At 38.4% G+C, this 18,372-nt stretch overlaps 4 protein-coding genes across 6 annotated transcripts; all 4 read left to right on the top strand.

The window, feature by feature from the left end:
* The first annotated feature begins 3,599 nt into the window (after window positions 1–3,599).
* On the top strand, window positions 3,600–5,079 carry LOC120904466 (fibrinogen C domain-containing protein 1-like). Its single transcript, XM_040314471.1, has one exon. The coding sequence runs from the start codon at window positions 3,618–3,620 to the stop codon at window positions 4,653–4,655; it is 1,038 nt and encodes a 345-aa protein (XP_040170405.1). The 5' UTR covers window positions 3,600–3,617; the 3' UTR covers window positions 4,656–5,079.
* A 4,321-nt stretch (window positions 5,080–9,400) lies between these two features.
* LOC120901725 (microfibril-associated glycoprotein 4-like) lies at window positions 9,401–10,521 on the top strand. Its single transcript, XM_040309881.1, has one exon. It carries the CDS (start codon window positions 9,415–9,417, stop codon window positions 10,429–10,431), a length of 1,017 nt encoding a protein of 338 aa, XP_040165815.1. The 5' UTR covers window positions 9,401–9,414; the 3' UTR covers window positions 10,432–10,521.
* Window positions 10,522–13,860: 3,339 nt separating this feature from the next.
* Window positions 13,861–14,979, top strand: LOC120903044 (microfibril-associated glycoprotein 4-like). The gene has a single exon (XM_040312232.1). It carries the CDS (start codon window positions 13,903–13,905, stop codon window positions 14,917–14,919), a length of 1,017 nt encoding a protein of 338 aa, XP_040168166.1. The 5' UTR covers window positions 13,861–13,902; the 3' UTR covers window positions 14,920–14,979.
* A 1,192-nt stretch (window positions 14,980–16,171) lies between these two features.
* Window positions 16,172–18,179, top strand: LOC120903046 (ryncolin-2-like). Of its 3 annotated transcripts, none has more exons than XM_040312234.1 (2): window positions 16,172–16,463; window positions 16,977–18,179. In XM_040312234.1, the coding sequence occupies exon 2, from the start codon at window positions 17,042–17,044 to the stop codon at window positions 17,741–17,743; it is 702 nt and encodes a 233-aa protein (XP_040168168.1). In that variant the 5' UTR covers window positions 16,172–16,463; window positions 16,977–17,041; the 3' UTR covers window positions 17,744–18,179. The 3 variants fall into 3 exon arrangements, with proteins under 3 accessions (XP_040168168.1, XP_040168169.1, XP_040168170.1); XM_040312235.1 differs by having other exon boundaries at window positions 16,172–17,427; window positions 17,490–17,647; XM_040312236.1 differs by having other exon boundaries at window positions 16,172–17,436; window positions 17,502–17,647.
* The last annotated feature ends 193 nt before the right edge of the window (window positions 18,180–18,372 follow it).

Raw genomic sequence — 18,372 nt, 5'->3', positions numbered from 1 at the left:
TTTTATATCTAATTATTGCTGACCGATCGCGGTCAGCAGTTCTTCGGTCGTCCGTTAGAGACCGATCGCGTTCTGCAGTTCGTATAATTGCTGACCGATCGCGGTCAGCAGTTCTTCGGTCTTCCGTTGGCGACCGATCGCAGTCAGCAGTTCTTATTCTTATTGTACTGTTGCACCGTCCGTTGGCGACAACGATCGTTGAACTGCTTCTCAAGCTTTGCTTATTAGTGGTTTGCTTCGGAACGAGATTGGCTGTCCTTCGTTACTCAATAAAATTTTGCTGTACGTGGCCGCTCGCTTTCTTGGACGCCATGATTATTTTACTAATTCCATCGAGAAGAACTTCAACAATGCCTCTGGCATGTTTGATTTTCATATCCTCCATCAATCGCTCAGCTCAGTGGCGGATTTAACGGTGCGCGGACTGAGCGGCCGCAAGGGGCCCGTCAATGTAAAGGTATGTTAATTCCAGCATATAGAGCAATGTGTACAGTAGTCTCAGCAAGAAATTCTGTGCTAGTTAGGGGCCCAATGGATGAAGAGACTCATAAAGTATAGGGGCCCAGTACAGGGATTCTGAACACCCCCCCGAGCAAACTATTAAAGTGTGTTTGATTCAAAACCTAATGCAACAACACGCATAAATCATTGCTACAATATTGCGAATAAAGTAGCACAAGGTAAAGGTTGTTATCACAAACAACCGCTATGCTCGTTTGATCGTTATCTGTTTCGAAACATTATGCTAGTATTGAAGACATGCACAAAACAAAGTAAAATAACGATGCTACCGCCAGTGGTTGATTGACCGTGTGATGTGGATTGTGGCTTTCATAAATTTCTCACTCATTTATAACGTCTGCTATCATCGAGCGGAATTTCCGTATATCTTGTTGACGAATCAGACCAACAGTAATCGTTTTGTTTATACAGGGTGGCAACGTAGAAGAGATGCATATACTCGTGTCCCCCTTTATTGTGTTTCTTGGCACTGTGTGTCAAAAACATCAGCAGATTTTTACAGGTGGTTTTGTTTACTTATTTTTCTTAATAAAAATTTAGCTCAGCTTTCAAAACATTTGCAAGAAATTAAACTGGTATTATAATAGTCCCACCTCGGATACAGCCAATGTTGTACCGTGGGATAAATACCTTTTAAATACCGAGTAAATAATGGGTATTTTGGATTGAATGAAATTTTTGTATGGTTTTTTATCAATTAAATTATAAATATTTCTAAAAAGTTTATATAAATTAGACTTTTCATTATTTTTACATGCAGTTTAGGCAAATGCATGGTCTCTTTATCTAAATATTTAATACATGTTATTCTTTTTCTAATGAGACTATGATTTAACATTTATTTTTTCCATTGAAGATGTCGTGCAGTCAGTGCCCCATCATTAATACAAGTGCTTAAGCGCTTTCTGTTAGGAGTTGTAGCTTTAATGTTTTTTTATGTTTTACATTTAAGATACAGTGAAATGTTTCTAAGTGGAATCTTCAAGGGACCGTCAGCTTAGAGAGATATTCATGTTGAGGAAAACTGATTAAAATGTTGCTATGAAGTATCCAAGAAACCACGGTAAAAACATGGCCTATATTTTTTTGGACTATCATCCAAAAATTCATCTTACATAATTTCGGCTGCCAAATCGCATATGCAGCTTGAAGGATCTTCGCCTTAAGGAGATATTCATCTTGAAGAGACACAAAATGCATCGAATACGAAGAATTCAGATATGGAATTTGAAGAAACATTTCAGCTTGAAGAGACTGCATCTTAGAGAGATTCCACTGTATATTCTACTGGAATCATTTAAACTTCGTGCATACATGCCTGTCAATATGTCCACTCTCACTTCAAATTTCCTTGGGATACCGTTCCATCTTAGTCATGTCATAGGGTAAATGTACCAATAGTGGTGCAATTTGTAGTGGTACCGATGTGTTTTAATGGATTTAAAGTGTCAGAAAGGACATTTTCTGAATATTTTAACACATAGCAATTGTAATATGTTTTATCTTCGCAATCACAACCATTTTTACCATGAAATACATCAAATTTACGAAAAAATACAAATTTTTGTGGCTGCTTCGTTGTACCTATAATGGTGGTATGGTTCCTATAGTCGTCTTATTGTGTTCCTATAGTGGTGGTAAACAAAGATGCATCAAAAACGGTGTATAATATCAATGAAACTTAGTTTAGATCAATGAAACTTAGCTGTTTTTGTAGGAATAGCAAAGATTTCTTCCATAATATTGGTTTTTTCCGTAATTTGATCGTAAAAAAAAGTATAAATTTGATTGATGAAACTATTCGCTAAAGTACTGCATCACACCTGTCATCAACCAACACCCGGAAGAGTGTGCTTGATTTGAAGTCAATTTTTCATTCAGCCAGATAAGCGAATTTTTGGTAAATTACCTAAATAAAACTCATTTCTGTTGCTTATTTTAGTGAAAACAGTACGACATGTCAAAAATTTCCTCCAAAAAATCTAAAATGGCCTGTATTTATTGATTTTATAACTATAACCACTATAGGAACATGCCTGTTTTGTGTACCTATAATGGCACTATGGTAAAAAACACTTAAAAATGCATAAATATGGTCAAAATGCAAATAATTTTAGTAAAACAATAACATTCCATAACAGTCATGTTGAAAAACTAGTAATTGCGTGGTTATATGGTCATTTAGAACGTTAACAGAAATATGAGTTTCGTTATGAAATCCTAAGGATTTTGGAAAAATGTTGACACATTTCACAAAATAATGGATTTTTCGGTCACAAAGTAACGGAATGGCCCCATTTAACTTTTAAATCCTTTGTAAAAGGCTAAAGAACATTTCACACTAACTTAAATAACTTAATTGCTTTTAATTTGCCATATGAACCGCATTTTAGTGCAATACCACCACTATTGGTACTACCACCACTATAGGTACATTTACCATAGATACCAACTACATTCAATATGTAAAAACTGATATTAGCGCCATTTAAAACAACCCAATTTGCCCGGAAAAATACTGATATTACCAAAATTTAAAATACCCGATTTGATACATCCCTTGTTGTAGCTGTTGTAGCAGTTTTTTTTAAATGGAGCCATTGAATTTAGTTTTTGAGGATATATGTATGGGACCACTCGATAACATTAAGCATTTGAATTAGAAATAATTCAGTTTAGTGAAGATTTGGAACGAAATTCTGAATGAAGCTATGCATGCGGCTTGCAATGACTTTGAAAAATGTTGACCGGCCGTTACAAATAGAAAGAAGAAATAGTTTAACTCAACTAAGTAGAATGTAATTTTTACATAAAAGTGTAGTAACATCGATTCAAAAGATACATAAAATATAGTTTGAATATTATGACATAAACAAAGTCTATCACTTTCACATTGCCACCCTGTAAATTAGCAGATTCGAGTTGCAGCGATTGAAAAAAAAATACATTGCTTCATTTCCATGCGAACAGGCTCTTCTTCCTTTGCTTTCTGTACAGTTTTTTTTATACCACTACTCCATTATAAAAAGAGGCGACCGTGCCAGCTTTAGCTCAGTATCATTCTTCGTCTACAGAGAGCATAGGACCTGATCGCCATGTACGTGGCAAAAGTGATTGTGCTATTCATGATGACGTTGTTTCCAATAGCTAATGTGCGCGGTGTCGATCGAAATGTCAGAGATACAACGTTCTCCGGGTTTGCGTATGAGATGGTAATTACAAAATTAGAGCTTTTACTGGACAAATGGAACGAAATGGAAGCTGCAATGAAGCAGGATCGAGAAAAAGTTGATCAAAAACTGGCTGGCGTCACTCGTACTATAAGCCAACTGGAGAAAACGATGAACCATAGCCTCACCAAACAGCAGACTCAGCTGAACCAAATGCACACTGAGCAAACAGTCCACGCCAAGCAAAAAAAGATGAGACAGGAGATCCAAAAGCTCGTCTCAAAGAATGATCTAGCTCGGTTTAGAGTCAGTTCAGGCTTGTATCTCCAGAGTATCTCGTCGCGATCATGCAAGGAAGAGCCATCAAAGGAATCGGGCAAGTACATTTTACAACCAACCGAGAGGGATGAACCATTTGTGGGATATTGCGAACAGACTGCCTACGGAGGAGGTTGGTTGGTGTTCCAGTATCGTTACGACGGATCAGTGGACTTTTACCGCAACTGGACCGAGTATCGGGACGGATTTGGCAGCATCGATGGAGAGTTCTGGCTCGGATTGGAGCAGTTACACCGTTTGACGGCGGCTCGGAAGCATGAACTGCTGGTGGAGCTGAAAGACTTCGATGGAAACTACAAGTACGCACGGTATGAAGAGTTCAAGATTGGCAATGAGAAGGATCAATATCCGTTAGCGAAACTGGGATCATACACGGGAACGGCAGGAGACTCATTGCATGCCCACAAGGGCATGAAGTTCTCGACCAAGGATCGGGACAATGATAAAAGTGATTCAAAGTGTGCTGTGTTTAAAAAGGGAGCATGGTGGTATAAGAGTTGTTACAGTTCAAATCTTAATGGATTTCATAAAAATGGTATGGAAGGATACAGAATTGTTTGGGCCACCTACAATTCATCTCGGGTAGGTTTGGCATACTCAAGAATGTTGATTCGCGAGAAGTAACGGTGGGCGAAGTATAATTTCCATCAGATGAAACAAAGTTGTGGAACACAAATGCCAATTCCGAAGCCAAAGTGTAACAGACAGTTTACTGCAATCAAATTGTTTTGTAATTTGTTGAGATAAATGTTACGTGGTATTGTTTACGTGTCTTTACAAGCCAAACTATGAGTGTTAACAACCAGTCATACAATTGAATGTACATTCATATTAAAGATGAGAAAGAAAGCAATCCGGCACGGTGAATGTGCTAAAGCGTTTTAGCGTTTCATAATGTTTAGTGTTTCGTTGAAGGAGATCCTCCAAAAATATCTACACCTATACCCATAACAAGTCGCAACAGAACGCCACATCGTCGTACACAACAAGGAGTTTGGGTGAGAGTGTACTCTTCGATAAAAAATAAATTGAATATTACATAGATTAATGGAATTAAAGTTTGGAGTATTACATAAATAAGCACGAACTTCCTCATCTTCTAGATTTTCATTTATAGATTTGGAAATGAACAACGTCTGTCGATTGCGCAAACTGTCAATTGCGTTCGGTATGAAGGACTCTGAATGATTGAACAAACTCTGATCGATTTCTCCCAGATAGACAAAAATAGATTTTAACAGAAGTTTAGGAGTTTACGAGCAGTGCTATGCTGGCTTAGCAGATCTACCCAACTAACAACATCAACATGCTTTCTCATTCTACCTAACAGATCGATAAACCTGAGAGAGCGAGAAGGCATGTTGATTTTGTCGCTTGGGTATTCAATTCTTACGCTAGTTTATTTTAAACATTAAAATCATCATCTTTGGTTTTGTCACTAAGAACTGTCATTATGTTTTATCCTACAATCTGCATGCATTTCAGTCCTAATTTATTTTCTTTAAGGACGATTGTTAGCGGCTATTGCAACAAATGAACGAAACAAACATGATTAAAATTATTTGGTAGAAACCCGATCTAATGATCTAATGATGAATTCTATACTCTAGGAACACCACAATGATTGTTCTTGAATTAGAATTCCTTGTTGCGTTCACAGGTGTCTTGGAATATTTCTCTCAGATTTTTATGAAAGCTAAAAGCCACGACCGCTTTAATTAAGATTACTGCAACAACACAGGTCAGGAAGATAGGTTGAACTTTTTCGATTCGATACACGAAATAAAACAATACAAAGATGCTTATCATCTCGGTCGACCGTTTCTCTACCAGAAGAATGTGAGTGTAACTGAGAGTATCAATAAAACACTGTTACAATGTGGCGATATTTAGCATCCGGCAGCTTACCACATGAACCATGCAGTCGATTCCAGGAATAGTCCTAGACTTTGTTTAATTCTGGACCCTCCTCAACCGAAAAGGAAACCCCCAACTAACAAAAAGGTTTTTAAATATCACATTTTTTTAGAAATTACAATTTTGAGTTTGTTTAGTTACACATAGCTTTTGTTCACACATACCATTTCCGTGCCTATTCTGTCTGCCTAATCTGAAACTCGAGGCTTAATATTTTCCCCCAGCATTTGAAGTATCAATCAAACGCAGACCGCATGTCATCTTAGATGTCTGATGTGTTGCGGTTTTATGTTTGGATTTGTAACATTTTTCTAAAACCCCATTCCCACACCGATTGGCGGCAGGGTGCGCCATACATAAATCGTTCACCTGCACTACCGGACTAACAACAGAACGCCCAGTACTTGACGTTGCGTCGCGTTCAGGATTTTAGTACAGGAAAGCTGGGCAAAATGGCCATGTTTAACAGTTTACTCAATATTCCTTTGAATTTTCCACAAAACGTCATTATTCTTACATTATTACATGCCTCCATCATTTATCTATGGATTAAAATGTCAACATAGCTTGAAAATAACTTGAAACACAAGTGTAAAATAAAAGTTGATGTTTTATGAGAAGCTATTTTTACACGCGGGCAAAATGGGCATAACCCTCCGGCAAAATGAGCATATGTAAGCAAAACTTGAAACGTCAAAACGCTAGGGCAATATGGGCCACAACAACTGCGCTTATGTAATGGTCTATGCCAGCGGTCGGCAATTTGTTGAGGCAAAGGGCCAAAATTATTAAATGATCGAGAACCGCGGGCCAGCAGAATGTGTTTTTTTAATATTGAACTTAAATTGTTACATTACAAAACTTTAGAAACAAAATGATTGGGCAATGCGATTTATATTATTGCTGTTTTTCTGTAATTATATCATCAAGGCATGGTTCAAAAATAAAAATAATAATAGTACTTTAAAAACTAATTATAATTTTTGATCATTTGATCGACAATAGAGGGGCAAAAGTGTGATCAGTTAAAAAATAACAAAGCAAGACCAATGTCTCTTCTTGATGACCCCATTCTCTCAAGCCGCAAAACTTATTAAGGATATTCAGGGATAAAAAAGCACTTTGACAATCGTTGAAATGACTCGTTAAAACAACAGGGATTTTTAAATGCTCGTTTTTGCTTACGGTTAAGATCGAAAACATCCCTTAAATAGATAAAAAGACTATAGACTCTATGCTTTTGCGCAAGTTTCGTTCCTTTCTCTTCCTTTCTTTTATTTTGCTGTTCAACAAATCCCCTAAAATTCTTAGAAAAATATATTGTTAAAATTATTACACTTTTTACATGTTTCAATCTATACAATTGTTTTTTTTTTTTTATGTGTGCCTGTGGGGATAAATACAACACCATAGCTTCACCAAGCGCCATATGTCAAAAGCATCTGCCAATTTTGCCCCAAGCATAACTGCCCATTTTGCCCCACGGGAAGCATTTTTGTATTTTTTATTTTATTTGTATAAATATGCATTCATTTTCCTTGCTTTCTTGAGACAAATTATACAGAAATATCATACCTTGAAATATTTAATATTTGAAATAAATGAAATGTACTAAAACTTCCACGCATCCCTGTGACATTTCTTTAAGGTTATTTTCGAAGTGGCAAAAATTACATCAATATGCTACTAAATCTTATTTTGTATTTTTCTTGGTTATTTGTTAATTAAGAGTTACAAAACATACATGGTGTTTAAATAATACTCCAGCGAATACATTTCGAGCCTTTGAATTTATCCTTGCTGTAAGATAATCCTTAAATAAAGGGTGCCCATTTTACACCGCATGCTCAGTTTGCCCTCTTTACTCCTATGGACAGTAGCGGATCTAACGGTAGGCGGACTAGGCGGTCGCCTGGGGCCCCGCCGATTTAGGGGCCTCGTAGATCGCCATTCTATAGTATGGCTTCTCTGTCGTATGGACAGAGCACTAGCGACAAGGGCCCGCGGAAGGATGAACGTTGGGGCCCCGAGGCTGGCGAATTGCACCCCCTCCCCCCCTCCCCCATCCAAATTTTAGAGCCTGTGACTGATGATCGTAGGGCCCTCGACGGCATTTCAACTATACTGTTCAATCTCCCAACAGCCAGTTCCAGCCAGTGCCGCTACCACCCCCCGAACACCATTTACCATTTACAGGGGGCCTCAACTCGTCTTACCGCCTAGGGCCCCCGGTACTCTTCATCCGCTACTGCCTATAGAGCACTGTAAAGGATACCTCGAAGTTAGTACATATCTGGTGTAATTCAGCGGTCAACGATTGATCTGTACGTTCCATCTATCTGGAATCATCATTTGCGCGGTCAACGAGGTTAACCGACGAACACACATTCATCACACTTGATAACTGGCTAAATTAGAAAGCACACGTGATAGGGAACGGCGGGAATGTTTGTCTGTACGTTATATGTTATACGTCTAAAAGATAAGTTTTTTTTGCAAAAGGAGTATATGTGTTCGTAAAATAAAAACGTGTGTACCTCTCCGTGTTAAAGGTCGAAAGAACACCTCTCCGTGTTAAAGGTCGAAGGAACATAGCAACTATTCCTTTTTGCATTTTTCAAACGTACTTAGTTTCCCAAACTGCCGCGTGTGTGAGAACGCCTTGGCACGACGTTGAATGCATGCTGTTCCACTGTTCGCAGTTCGTGTGTAAATTGTGTAATAAATTATGTTGTAAAAAACCATGTTAAATTAAGCTGATCGCAATTGATTGGTCTCAAAGATGTGAAAAAACAAACTCACGATCTCATAACAGGCATCACCGGGACATAGGAGATCGGAATGATCAGACCGGCTAAGGCAGCAACAGGCAGAAACTTATCTTGTGTCAGAATCTTAACGGTTTGAGCTTGCCTGTGTTTTCACCATTAAGAATTTTCCTATTACATACCTCTTGCTAGGACCACTCTTATAGAATGATTTCATGCAACACGACACAATGTATGGTTCAAAAGTCCTAATCACCAACAACTGCTCGCTTTGCTCGCTTCATAGTTTCTGTTTTCAGTGTAATAGCTGAGTTACTATAAAAATAGAACCAAAAACACGCTTCATCCAACGGTAAGATGTCCAATGTCTTGCAACAATTTGGGTTGAATGGCTTGCAGAGATTTCGCATTCATTCACAAGACTATTAGCATAGAGTGAAATTTTGCTCTCTCTTGATCCCGAATCTACTGAACCTTTGGCCACATCTTGCGGGGAGAACTGTTGTTTAATGTTATGCGCTTTGTAAAAAAACACCAGACTGATGAGTTGCTACATTTCAAAACTGATAAGCACCTTTTTCCTTAGCTGTCCGTAATGTTGATTTCTTCTCCTACGAAACCGCTATAAAAAGAATCTAAATTACTAGCATCAGCTCAGTATCATTATTTAACAGCAAAGTGGTTGGTGCTTGAACATCATGGACGTTGCACAATTGATCGTGGTTTTAGTGTTGGTGTTGTGTTCAACATCAGGAGTCTCCTCTGTCTCAGCAAATATCGGAAATACCACGTTCTCTGGATTTGCATTCGAGATGCTAATTACGAAATTAGATTATCAACAGGACCAGCTGATCGAAGTTGAAACAGCCATAAAGAAGGATCAAGAAATCATTGACCAGAAGCTTTCTGGGATTATTGAGATCATCAAACAGCTGGGTCAGGCAATTAGCCAAAACCTTACTGCGCTGCAAACTGAAACGAATAAAGCCAATGAAAATCAAGACCAGCTACGGAGGGAACTACAAAAGCTGACGACAAAACAAGATTTAGATTTGTTTATGATCAATTCTGGCTTAAATCTTCGTACTGTCTCGTTTCCATCGTGCAAGAAGAATCCATCGAAGCGATCGGGCAAGTACATCATACAGCCTACCGAGGATGATGAACCATTTGTGGGATACTGCGAACAAACTGCATTTGGAGGAGGTTGGTTAGTGTTCCAGTATCGTTACGACGGATCGATGAACTTTTACCGCAACTGGACCGAGTATCGGAATGGGTTCGGCAGCATCGATGGAGAGTTCTGGCTCGGATTGGATCGGCTACACCTTTTGACGATGACCCGAAAGCACGAGCTACTGGTGGAGTTGAAAGACTTCAATGGAAACTACAAGTACGCACGGTATAGTGAGTTTATGATCGGGAGTGAGAAGGAGCAATATGCGTTAGCAAAGCTGGGATTTTACACGGGAACGGCAGATGATGCTTTGAAAAATAACAAGGAAGAAAAGTTCACGACAATGAATCGCGACAATGATGCAAAGTTTACAGAAAACTGTGCTTCCGCACACCAGGGCGCATGGTGGTACTACAGATGTTCTGATTCAAATCTTAATGGAATGTATGTAAATAGAGATATCAAAACATCAATGCATTGGTCCAGAACACACTACATAGGTATGGCATACTCTAGAATGTTGATTCGTGAAACTTAACACGCACCGCTTTGTTGTTTGTATCAATAAAATAGATTAATAAAGCATAAATACTGATGATTGTGAGGTCAGAGATGCTGAACCGATTGATTGCACCGATCTTCACACAACGCTTGTAATTATTCAAATGCATGGTTATTAGTTTGCGCTATCGCTGGCTACCGCGGTTGATCAAACAACCAGTCGATTCATGACTTTTAGCGATAGCTCAAGGAAATGTTTGGATGAAATTGTGTTACGTGATCACGTTTGGTTAGCAAAGATCCGTATGTGTAAGTATAGTGGTATATATTTGGTATTTATCATACAAAGACTCACTACATTGACGGTACAGTTGCAAATAATTTTTACATCAACATAGCTTTTACCGTTCATGAATTGTTCTGTGTTTTTTTCGGGCAGCCTTGTCTTTTTGCTTAGTAATGTTGGCATTTATTCATAAAGATCTTTGTTAATTTATGTTACATTGTTTAGCATAGAGGTTTTCGAGTCATATAATGGAATAGTTCTATCGGTTAATGGAATGCTTCAAACCGGTGTTTCAATGGTGTTGGAATAGTGCAAGCATTCTGTGGAGTCATCGGACTGTGGGTGCCGCTGTTAACATTCCAAACAGTGGCGATTTCAACGGTAAGCAAAGTAAGCGATTGCGGGGGGCCCCGTCGATGGGGGGCCCCGTCGATGAGGGGCCCCGCGGAGCTTTAGTCCAGCATCTATAACAGTTGATAGAATATGCGACTGTATTAGCAAGGAGGGCCCCGTGGGCGATGGACGTTGGGGCCCCGTGCTAGTCGAACCCTGAGCACCCCCCCTTCCCTCCCCCCACGGCAGTAACACAATTTAGGCAGTTGAAATAAAACATTTTCCAAGACCGTTATCACGTATCTGTTGACGTACCTGTTATCACGTCGCGGAAATCATGTACAGAGGGCCTCAAGAATTCTTACTGTTTAGGGCCCCCGACACTGTAAATCCGCCACTGATTCCAAACCATTTTAGTTAATTTTACTTATCTTCTTCTTCTTCTTCTTCTTCTTCTGGCTCAACAACCGTTGCTGGTCGAGGCCTGTCTGTACCCACTTGTGGGGTTGGCTCTCAGTGATTTTTTTTTGATTACCCCCATATTAGGATAGTCAGTCCTACGTATGGCGGCACGGTCTATGTGGGGCTTGAACTCATGACGGGCATGTTGTTAAGTCGTGTGAGTTGACGACTGTGTTATGAGACCGGCTTGAACTTACAGGGTTTTCAAAGTCACGTTCGAATGTAAACATTGTTATTCGCCGCCAGCAACAAGTTAATTCACATAAATCTGATATTTCATTATCATCATAATATTTGATTTGATTTGACGATTCAAGCTGGATTGAGTTTGACAGTTCTTTGTTATGTGTTAAAAATCATGTGTAAAAACTTAAATTTCATTTTGAACCAAATACACCATGTGACAGCTGTTTGAAAAGCATCTTCGATGCGGTGAATAATTATGTGCACATTTGAAAGTGACTTGGAAAACCCTATAATGCTTAACTTGGTTCCATTGCATCAAATGGTTGCCCCTCGGAAATGAGAAACCAACGTAAACATTCGTTATCTTCAATGGTGTTGTTGTACAGTTAAGCGCGTAGAAGTGTTGGAATGTTTTATTTTGAAAAAAATGCAGGGGTTTCCGAGTCAATTTTTAAATGTCTACAACGTCTTTGATAGCTTGCGAGATGTTTTTCAACAGTTGTCAAATGTCGTAATTGCATCACAATAATCTATCAGCTCGTCCACATGATTTTCAACAAGTTCAACACTCAAGCTGGATTGAGTTAAACAGTTTTTTTAGTGTTGATAAATATTTGTAAGAGTGAAACCAAATAACGTCGCGTCGAGAAGCGTGACGCCAAATTTGATGACATTTGATGATATTCGATAACAGGTCTGTAAAAAACCAATCTGTTTGACTACAAATATTTTCACGCTAAGTATTAGCGCGAAAAGTTAGACATTTCATCGAATGTCATCGCAGGATGAGAGCTGGGTGCATACATTTAGGCGTTAAATGTTTCAGTTATGTTGATTTTGGCTATTTTTTCACCCTTCACGACGTTAAATTGTCTCCATATGTTTGGTTGCACGGTAAGAATTGAAATTTTATTATGATGCAAATACACCATTTGCCGACTGTTGAAAAACATGTTGGAGCCGGTGAATAATGACGTGCACATTCGAAAGTAACTTGTAAATCCTTGTAATGAAAGACGTATACCTTAACCACCGATAAACCGACGTGACACTTTGAACAAAATTAGCTTCAAAAGTTGTCTCCTTATTTCAAATGAAAATACGTTAAACACTAGCACCATCTCTATAATGATTCGCTTACTACACTGAAACAGAGGAGAAACTGCTAAAACCTTCTGTTTGTTGTTTGTTTTTCTCCCCAATACAGAACGAAGAATATTTTCTCCACATCTCACATCATTTGTACTGTTTTGGAAATCCATCAAATTATTTTTCTGGGTATTTTGTCCAATTATTTTCATAAAATCTTGCCTAACACTTCCTCCGCCATTTGTACTTGGAAAAGTTGTTTCCATCTAAGCAGCCGCGAACAGAGCTTATTTTGACAAAAGTGTTCGCCTTCATTGCAAAAAACAGTACTTTCGTGTGGGACAGTTTTGTAACGCAAGTGTCACGTCGGTTTGTCGGTGCCTTAACTACACAACAAATAAATCCACTTGTTGAGTAATCGTAACGTTCTGATCGGGTTGGAGTAAAACCGTAAAAAGCGTTTTTCAAAATACACATACTAATGAGATAAAATAAGTTTTACTTTACTTGATTGCGTTTCTAATTGCGCTGCTACAGTATGTTGTAACTATGTACGGTACGAACAAATTGATTAAGTAAATACATTTGTGTGCGAGAAAAATCACGTTAAAGTTCATCCCTATAGAATACAAGTGATATTAGCATTAGGCAAGATAAGGTAGAAATTGGCGATAGTCATATTTTAACATGCTACACATACTGCAACACGGTACAGATGTCCTTAACATCACCACTGTTTAACATTAACATAGCACTGTTGGCTTCATCGTATCTTTTCCCAGTAACTCAGTGTTGTTAAATAAGAAAAAAAAGTTTATGCAAGAAAAAAACATTGATGCTGGTGGATTAACCACGAGTTGTAAATGAACGCGATATCTTTCGAAACCATTACACAAGTCTAGTGGAGATGACTAATAGGGTGTACTTTAATCATTTTACTGAACTGCATTATATGCAGAGCGTGGTTTACACATTATTAGAAATGATTCAAATGGCTTGGCTTATAACATTGATAACCTTATCTTTTTTTCTCTCTCTTATTTTTCTCCTCTACTCCATTTGGCCTCTATAAAAACGAACTGCAATAACCTTCATTCTACATCAGTGTCACCCAGTGGTCAGATGCTTAGTTCTTAACTCTTAGTTCGCGAAATGAAGGTTTATAGCGTTCTACTATACTTTGTTGTGGTCATGCTATTTATAGTTAAAGTCGATGGTGCTGAACAAAACATTCCTAATTCATCGTTCATCGGTGCTGAGTATCAGCTGATAGCAGCCAGGCTGGATGATCTTCAGAAAACGCTGACGGATATAAAATTAGCAATGAAGGGAGATCGAGCCACTACTGAGAGAAAGCTACCTGATGAGTTGAATCTACTACAGCATGCAATATTCGACAAGCTCACCACCCTGCAGAATCAGTCCAATAAAATGGTTATTAAGCAAATAGCCAGCACTACTCAGGAACAGAGCAGGAAGGAAATTCAAAAGCTGGCATCGAAGGAAGATTTTGCCCTGTTCAAGATAGATCCAGCCTTATATTTTCGCAGTATTTCGACTCGATCGTGCAAGGAAGAGCCATCGAATCGCACAGGAGAGTTTTTGATACAACCTACTCAAAACGATGAACCTTTCCTGGGATATTGCGAACAGACTGCTTTCGGAGGAGGTTGGTTAGTGTTCCAGTACCGTTACGATGGATCGGTCGACTTTTACCGCAACTGGACCGAGTATCGAAACGGGTTCGGCAGCATGGATGGAGAGTTCTGGCTCGGGCTGGAGCATTTGCATCGGATGACTTCGGCTCAAAAGCACGAGCTGTTGGTGGAGCTGAAGCATTTTAATGGCAGCTACATGTACGCACGGTATGATGAATTTGAGATTGGCAATGAGAAGGATCAATATCCGCTGGCGAGGCTGGGATCGTACACCGGAACAGCCGGCGACTCAATTAGCATCCACAAGGGCATGAAGTTTTCGACCAAGGATCGGGACAATGATAAAAGTGATTGTGCTAAGTTGTGGAAGGGAGCATGGTGGTACAAAAATTGCGGGTATGCTAATCTTAATGGAGGTTTTAAAAATGGTAATGATAAAACATCCATGCATTGGTATACAAACAATTTTATAGGAATGGCATACACAAGAATGTCGATTCGCGAGAAGTAACGGTTAGTGATCTGTATTTTTGTATTAAAGAAATGAAATAAACCCAAGCATCCATTCCGAGACTAGAACGTTTTAGACGCTTTTTGCAATAAGATCATTTTGTAATTTGTTGAAATGAATATAAATTTGATTACCGATCATCGATAAGTTCAGCTTTAATCGCTACAAGTTACGTTAAGTAAAAAACAAAATTAAATACATACGACGTTGTAACGGGAAGTTGGCAAAAGGAAAATGTATAATGTTAAAGGTGACGATGAAAGTTTGTTAACAAGTCGACGGCACAAAATTACTAAACCAATATTCGATCGAGAAGCTAGTGAAAACATTTTAGGCAAAACCGCTCCTCCTGAAAAACGTTATTGTATCGTATCGGACTGCCGCCTCCCCACACTCTTGTTTTACCGAGAATAAACTATCCGTAGTTTAATTGATTGTTTTTACCACCACCAACTTGAGCCGCAGCTGTTTAGAACAAGGCGTATAGAAGTTGGTGCTTATAGTTCCCTCTTCAACGCATAGCATTGAGAGACATATGATAAGGCAAAATGCAATAAAATCAGCACTTTGTGTAACACTTTATTTTCGTTGCGTAAAAATCAACGCTTTCTCCCACACTGTTAGAAAGCAGTGGTATTTTTAAATTCACATTATTATGGTTTCGGGCGTATTAACGCAGTCGTATATTTGATAAAAAAAGGTCGCCAAACTAAAACAAATGTGGTAACAAATTGACACAGGTTACCGAGAATTATTCACCTTTTCTATGACATTGCGAACAAACTGCTTTTGGAGAAAACTGTTTAGTGTTCCAGAATTGTTATGGTGGAAGATTATACAAGTATTCAAAAGTTGTAAACAAAATTTACAACAACAAAAAAACCAGCACTGCTACCGCTGGTGGAATTCCCATCCTTTATATGTTTCATATATTCATATGTTTGGTTTATGGCTTTAAGAGATTGTTCAATCATTATTAACGTATGCTACCATCGAGCGCGATTTGTGTAACTCTTTTTGACGAATCAAACGAACATTTACCGTTATATTTATAAATTGGAAATCTTGGTTTGCATCTTGAGACTGGTGTATACAGTTTTAATGCAATCAGCGAGTTATAAAAATACATTTCTTCATTTGCATACTGATAAGCTCCCTTGCTTTTGCTTTGCAGAAAGTTTTTTCTATACCACTATCCTAACATATTATAAAAGAGAGCTGCATTATCAGCACCAGCTCAGTATCATTCTTTACTAGCAGAGTGGTTGGTGTCTATTCGCCATGCATGTTGCAAAAGTGAGTGTCGTATTACTGTTAGCGTTGTGTTCAATAGTCAAAGTGCGCAGTGTTGATCGAAATGTCCTAGATACTACGTTCTCCGGATTTGCATTTGAGATGATAGTTACGAAGCTAGAACATTTACAGGACAAGATGAACGAAATGGAAGCTGCAATGAAGCAGGATCGAGAAAACGTTGATCAAAAACTGGCTGGCGTCACTCGTACTATAAGTCAGCTGGAAAAAACGATTGACCAGAGTCTCACCAATGCACAATGGGCATTTGCCGGGATGAAATTCAAAAAATCCTCCTCTATCTAATTATTGAAATGACTTTATTTTTGTCTTTAGAAATGTGAACTAGACGTTAGGAGCTTGTAATAGCATCCACCTAGGTTGTGTATGTCCATTTTTAATATTTGTACTACCTGTGAGTAAAAGTGATGAGAATTAGCTACCATTGTCCTATACAAAGCAGAAAATATTATCTTATTCAAAATTATTATGTTTTGTTCATATATTCTGGAACATCACAGTATATTTTAAAATGGTTTATACTTTAGAAACAACAAATACAAGAAAAAAACACACAAAATTAAAAAAAAAACAAAGCAAAAATCTCTTAAAACACTATTTTATGTAGCGCCACCTGGTGGTATGGATGCAAACTACATATAAAATGTTATTTACTATCATAACACTTTACTACAAACGATAAAAACTAACAATTTCTGCAAAAATAATTTTATCCCGAAATTTGTTCTAAACTGCCCATTGTGCAATGTGAAGACTCAGCTGAATCAAATGCACACTGAGCAAACAGTCCACGCCAAACGAAAAAAAGATGAAACAGGAGATCCAAAAGCTCGTCTCAAAGAATGATCTAGCTCGGTTTAGAGTCAGTTCAAGTTTGTATCTCCAGAGTATCTCGTCACGGTCATGCATGGAAGAGCCATCAAAGGAATCGGGCAAGTACATCGTGCAGCCTACCGAGGATGATGAACCATTTGTGGGATATTGCAAACAGACTGCCTTCGGAGGAGGTTGGTTGGTGTTCCAGTACCGTTACGATGGATCGGTGGACTTTTACCGCAACTGGACCGAGTATCGGAATGGGTTCGGAAGTGTCGATGGAGAGTTTTGGCTCGGGTTGGAACATTTGCATCGGATGACATCGACCCGACCACACGAGCTGTTAGTGGAGCTGAAGCATTTTAATGGCAGCTACATGTATGCTCTGTATGATGAGTTCAAGATAGGCAGTGAGTTGGAACAATATCTTCTTAAATTAGGATCTTACTCAGGAACGGCAGAAGATGCATTAGGCGTACACAAAGGTGAGAAGTTTTCAACGATGGATCGGGACAATGATAAAAGTGATGAAAGTTGTGCTAAGGCGTGGAAGGGAGCATGGTGGTACTACAAATGTGGTCATTCCAATCCAAATGGAGTGTATATGAATAGTGTTAGCAAAGTAGCCATACATTGGTCAAAAAGAAACTTCATAGGTATGGCATACACAAGAATGATGATTCGTGAAACTTAAAGCGCACCGCTTTGTTATTTGTATCAATAAAAGAAGTTAATAAAGCATTAATGTGGATTATGAGGACAGAAATACTGGCACGATTGATTGCAACGATCATCATAAAACGTTTGTTATTTTTCAAATGCATGGTCATTAGTAAGCGTTATCACTGGCTACCGCGGCTGAACAGATGACCAGTCAATTGTAACATTACAGTAATTTTATATTAACAAGCTGTCCTATGGTGATAAGAATAGAACCGGAGCGTTCAAAGCTAGAAGTGGTGTCTTGTTTCACATGGATGTATTGAATTATAAAATTGCACGATTATGCACACGATCCATTTTAGCGCGCTTCCTGGCATTCAATCCAATTGAATGGAATTTCCCTGCTTATCTGCTACCTCTCCGTCGTGTAATCAGATACTCAAATGAATCGCCCCTCTCTCTCTCTATTACGACTTGCAGTAAAATGTAAAATATCCCATACAATATTCCATTTGAAAGATTATACTATTTTTCGTATTTATTTTTAATTTCAAATAATGTATTAACTATAGCTTATTTTCGAAGGGAGCCTAGGGTTTGGTAATCACCATAAATGAAACAATGACTGTTAAACCGTAAAACTAAATTACATAACTTGGT

This window comes from Anopheles arabiensis, chromosome 3, assembly GCF_016920715.1.
Source record: "Anopheles arabiensis isolate DONGOLA chromosome 3, AaraD3, whole genome shotgun sequence".
Taxonomy (NCBI): domain Eukaryota; kingdom Metazoa; phylum Arthropoda; class Insecta; order Diptera; family Culicidae; genus Anopheles; species Anopheles arabiensis.
The sequence above is the reverse complement of the archived record's forward strand: the minus strand, read 5'-3'. Positions and strand labels throughout refer to the sequence as shown.

What these genes read in the sequence shown, in the direction of transcription:
- LOC120904466 (XM_040314471.1), top strand. Translation starts at nt 3,618, where the DNA reads ATGTACGTGGCAAAAGTGATTGTGCTATTCATGATGACGTTGTTTCCA.
- LOC120901725 (XM_040309881.1), top strand. Translation starts at nt 9,415, where the DNA reads ATGGACGTTGCACAATTGATCGTGGTTTTAGTGTTGGTGTTGTGTTCA.
- LOC120903044 (XM_040312232.1), top strand. Translation starts at nt 13,903, where the DNA reads ATGAAGGTTTATAGCGTTCTACTATACTTTGTTGTGGTCATGCTATTT.
- LOC120903046 (XM_040312234.1), top strand. Translation starts at nt 17,042, where the DNA reads ATGAAACAGGAGATCCAAAAGCTCGTCTCAAAGAATGATCTAGCTCGG.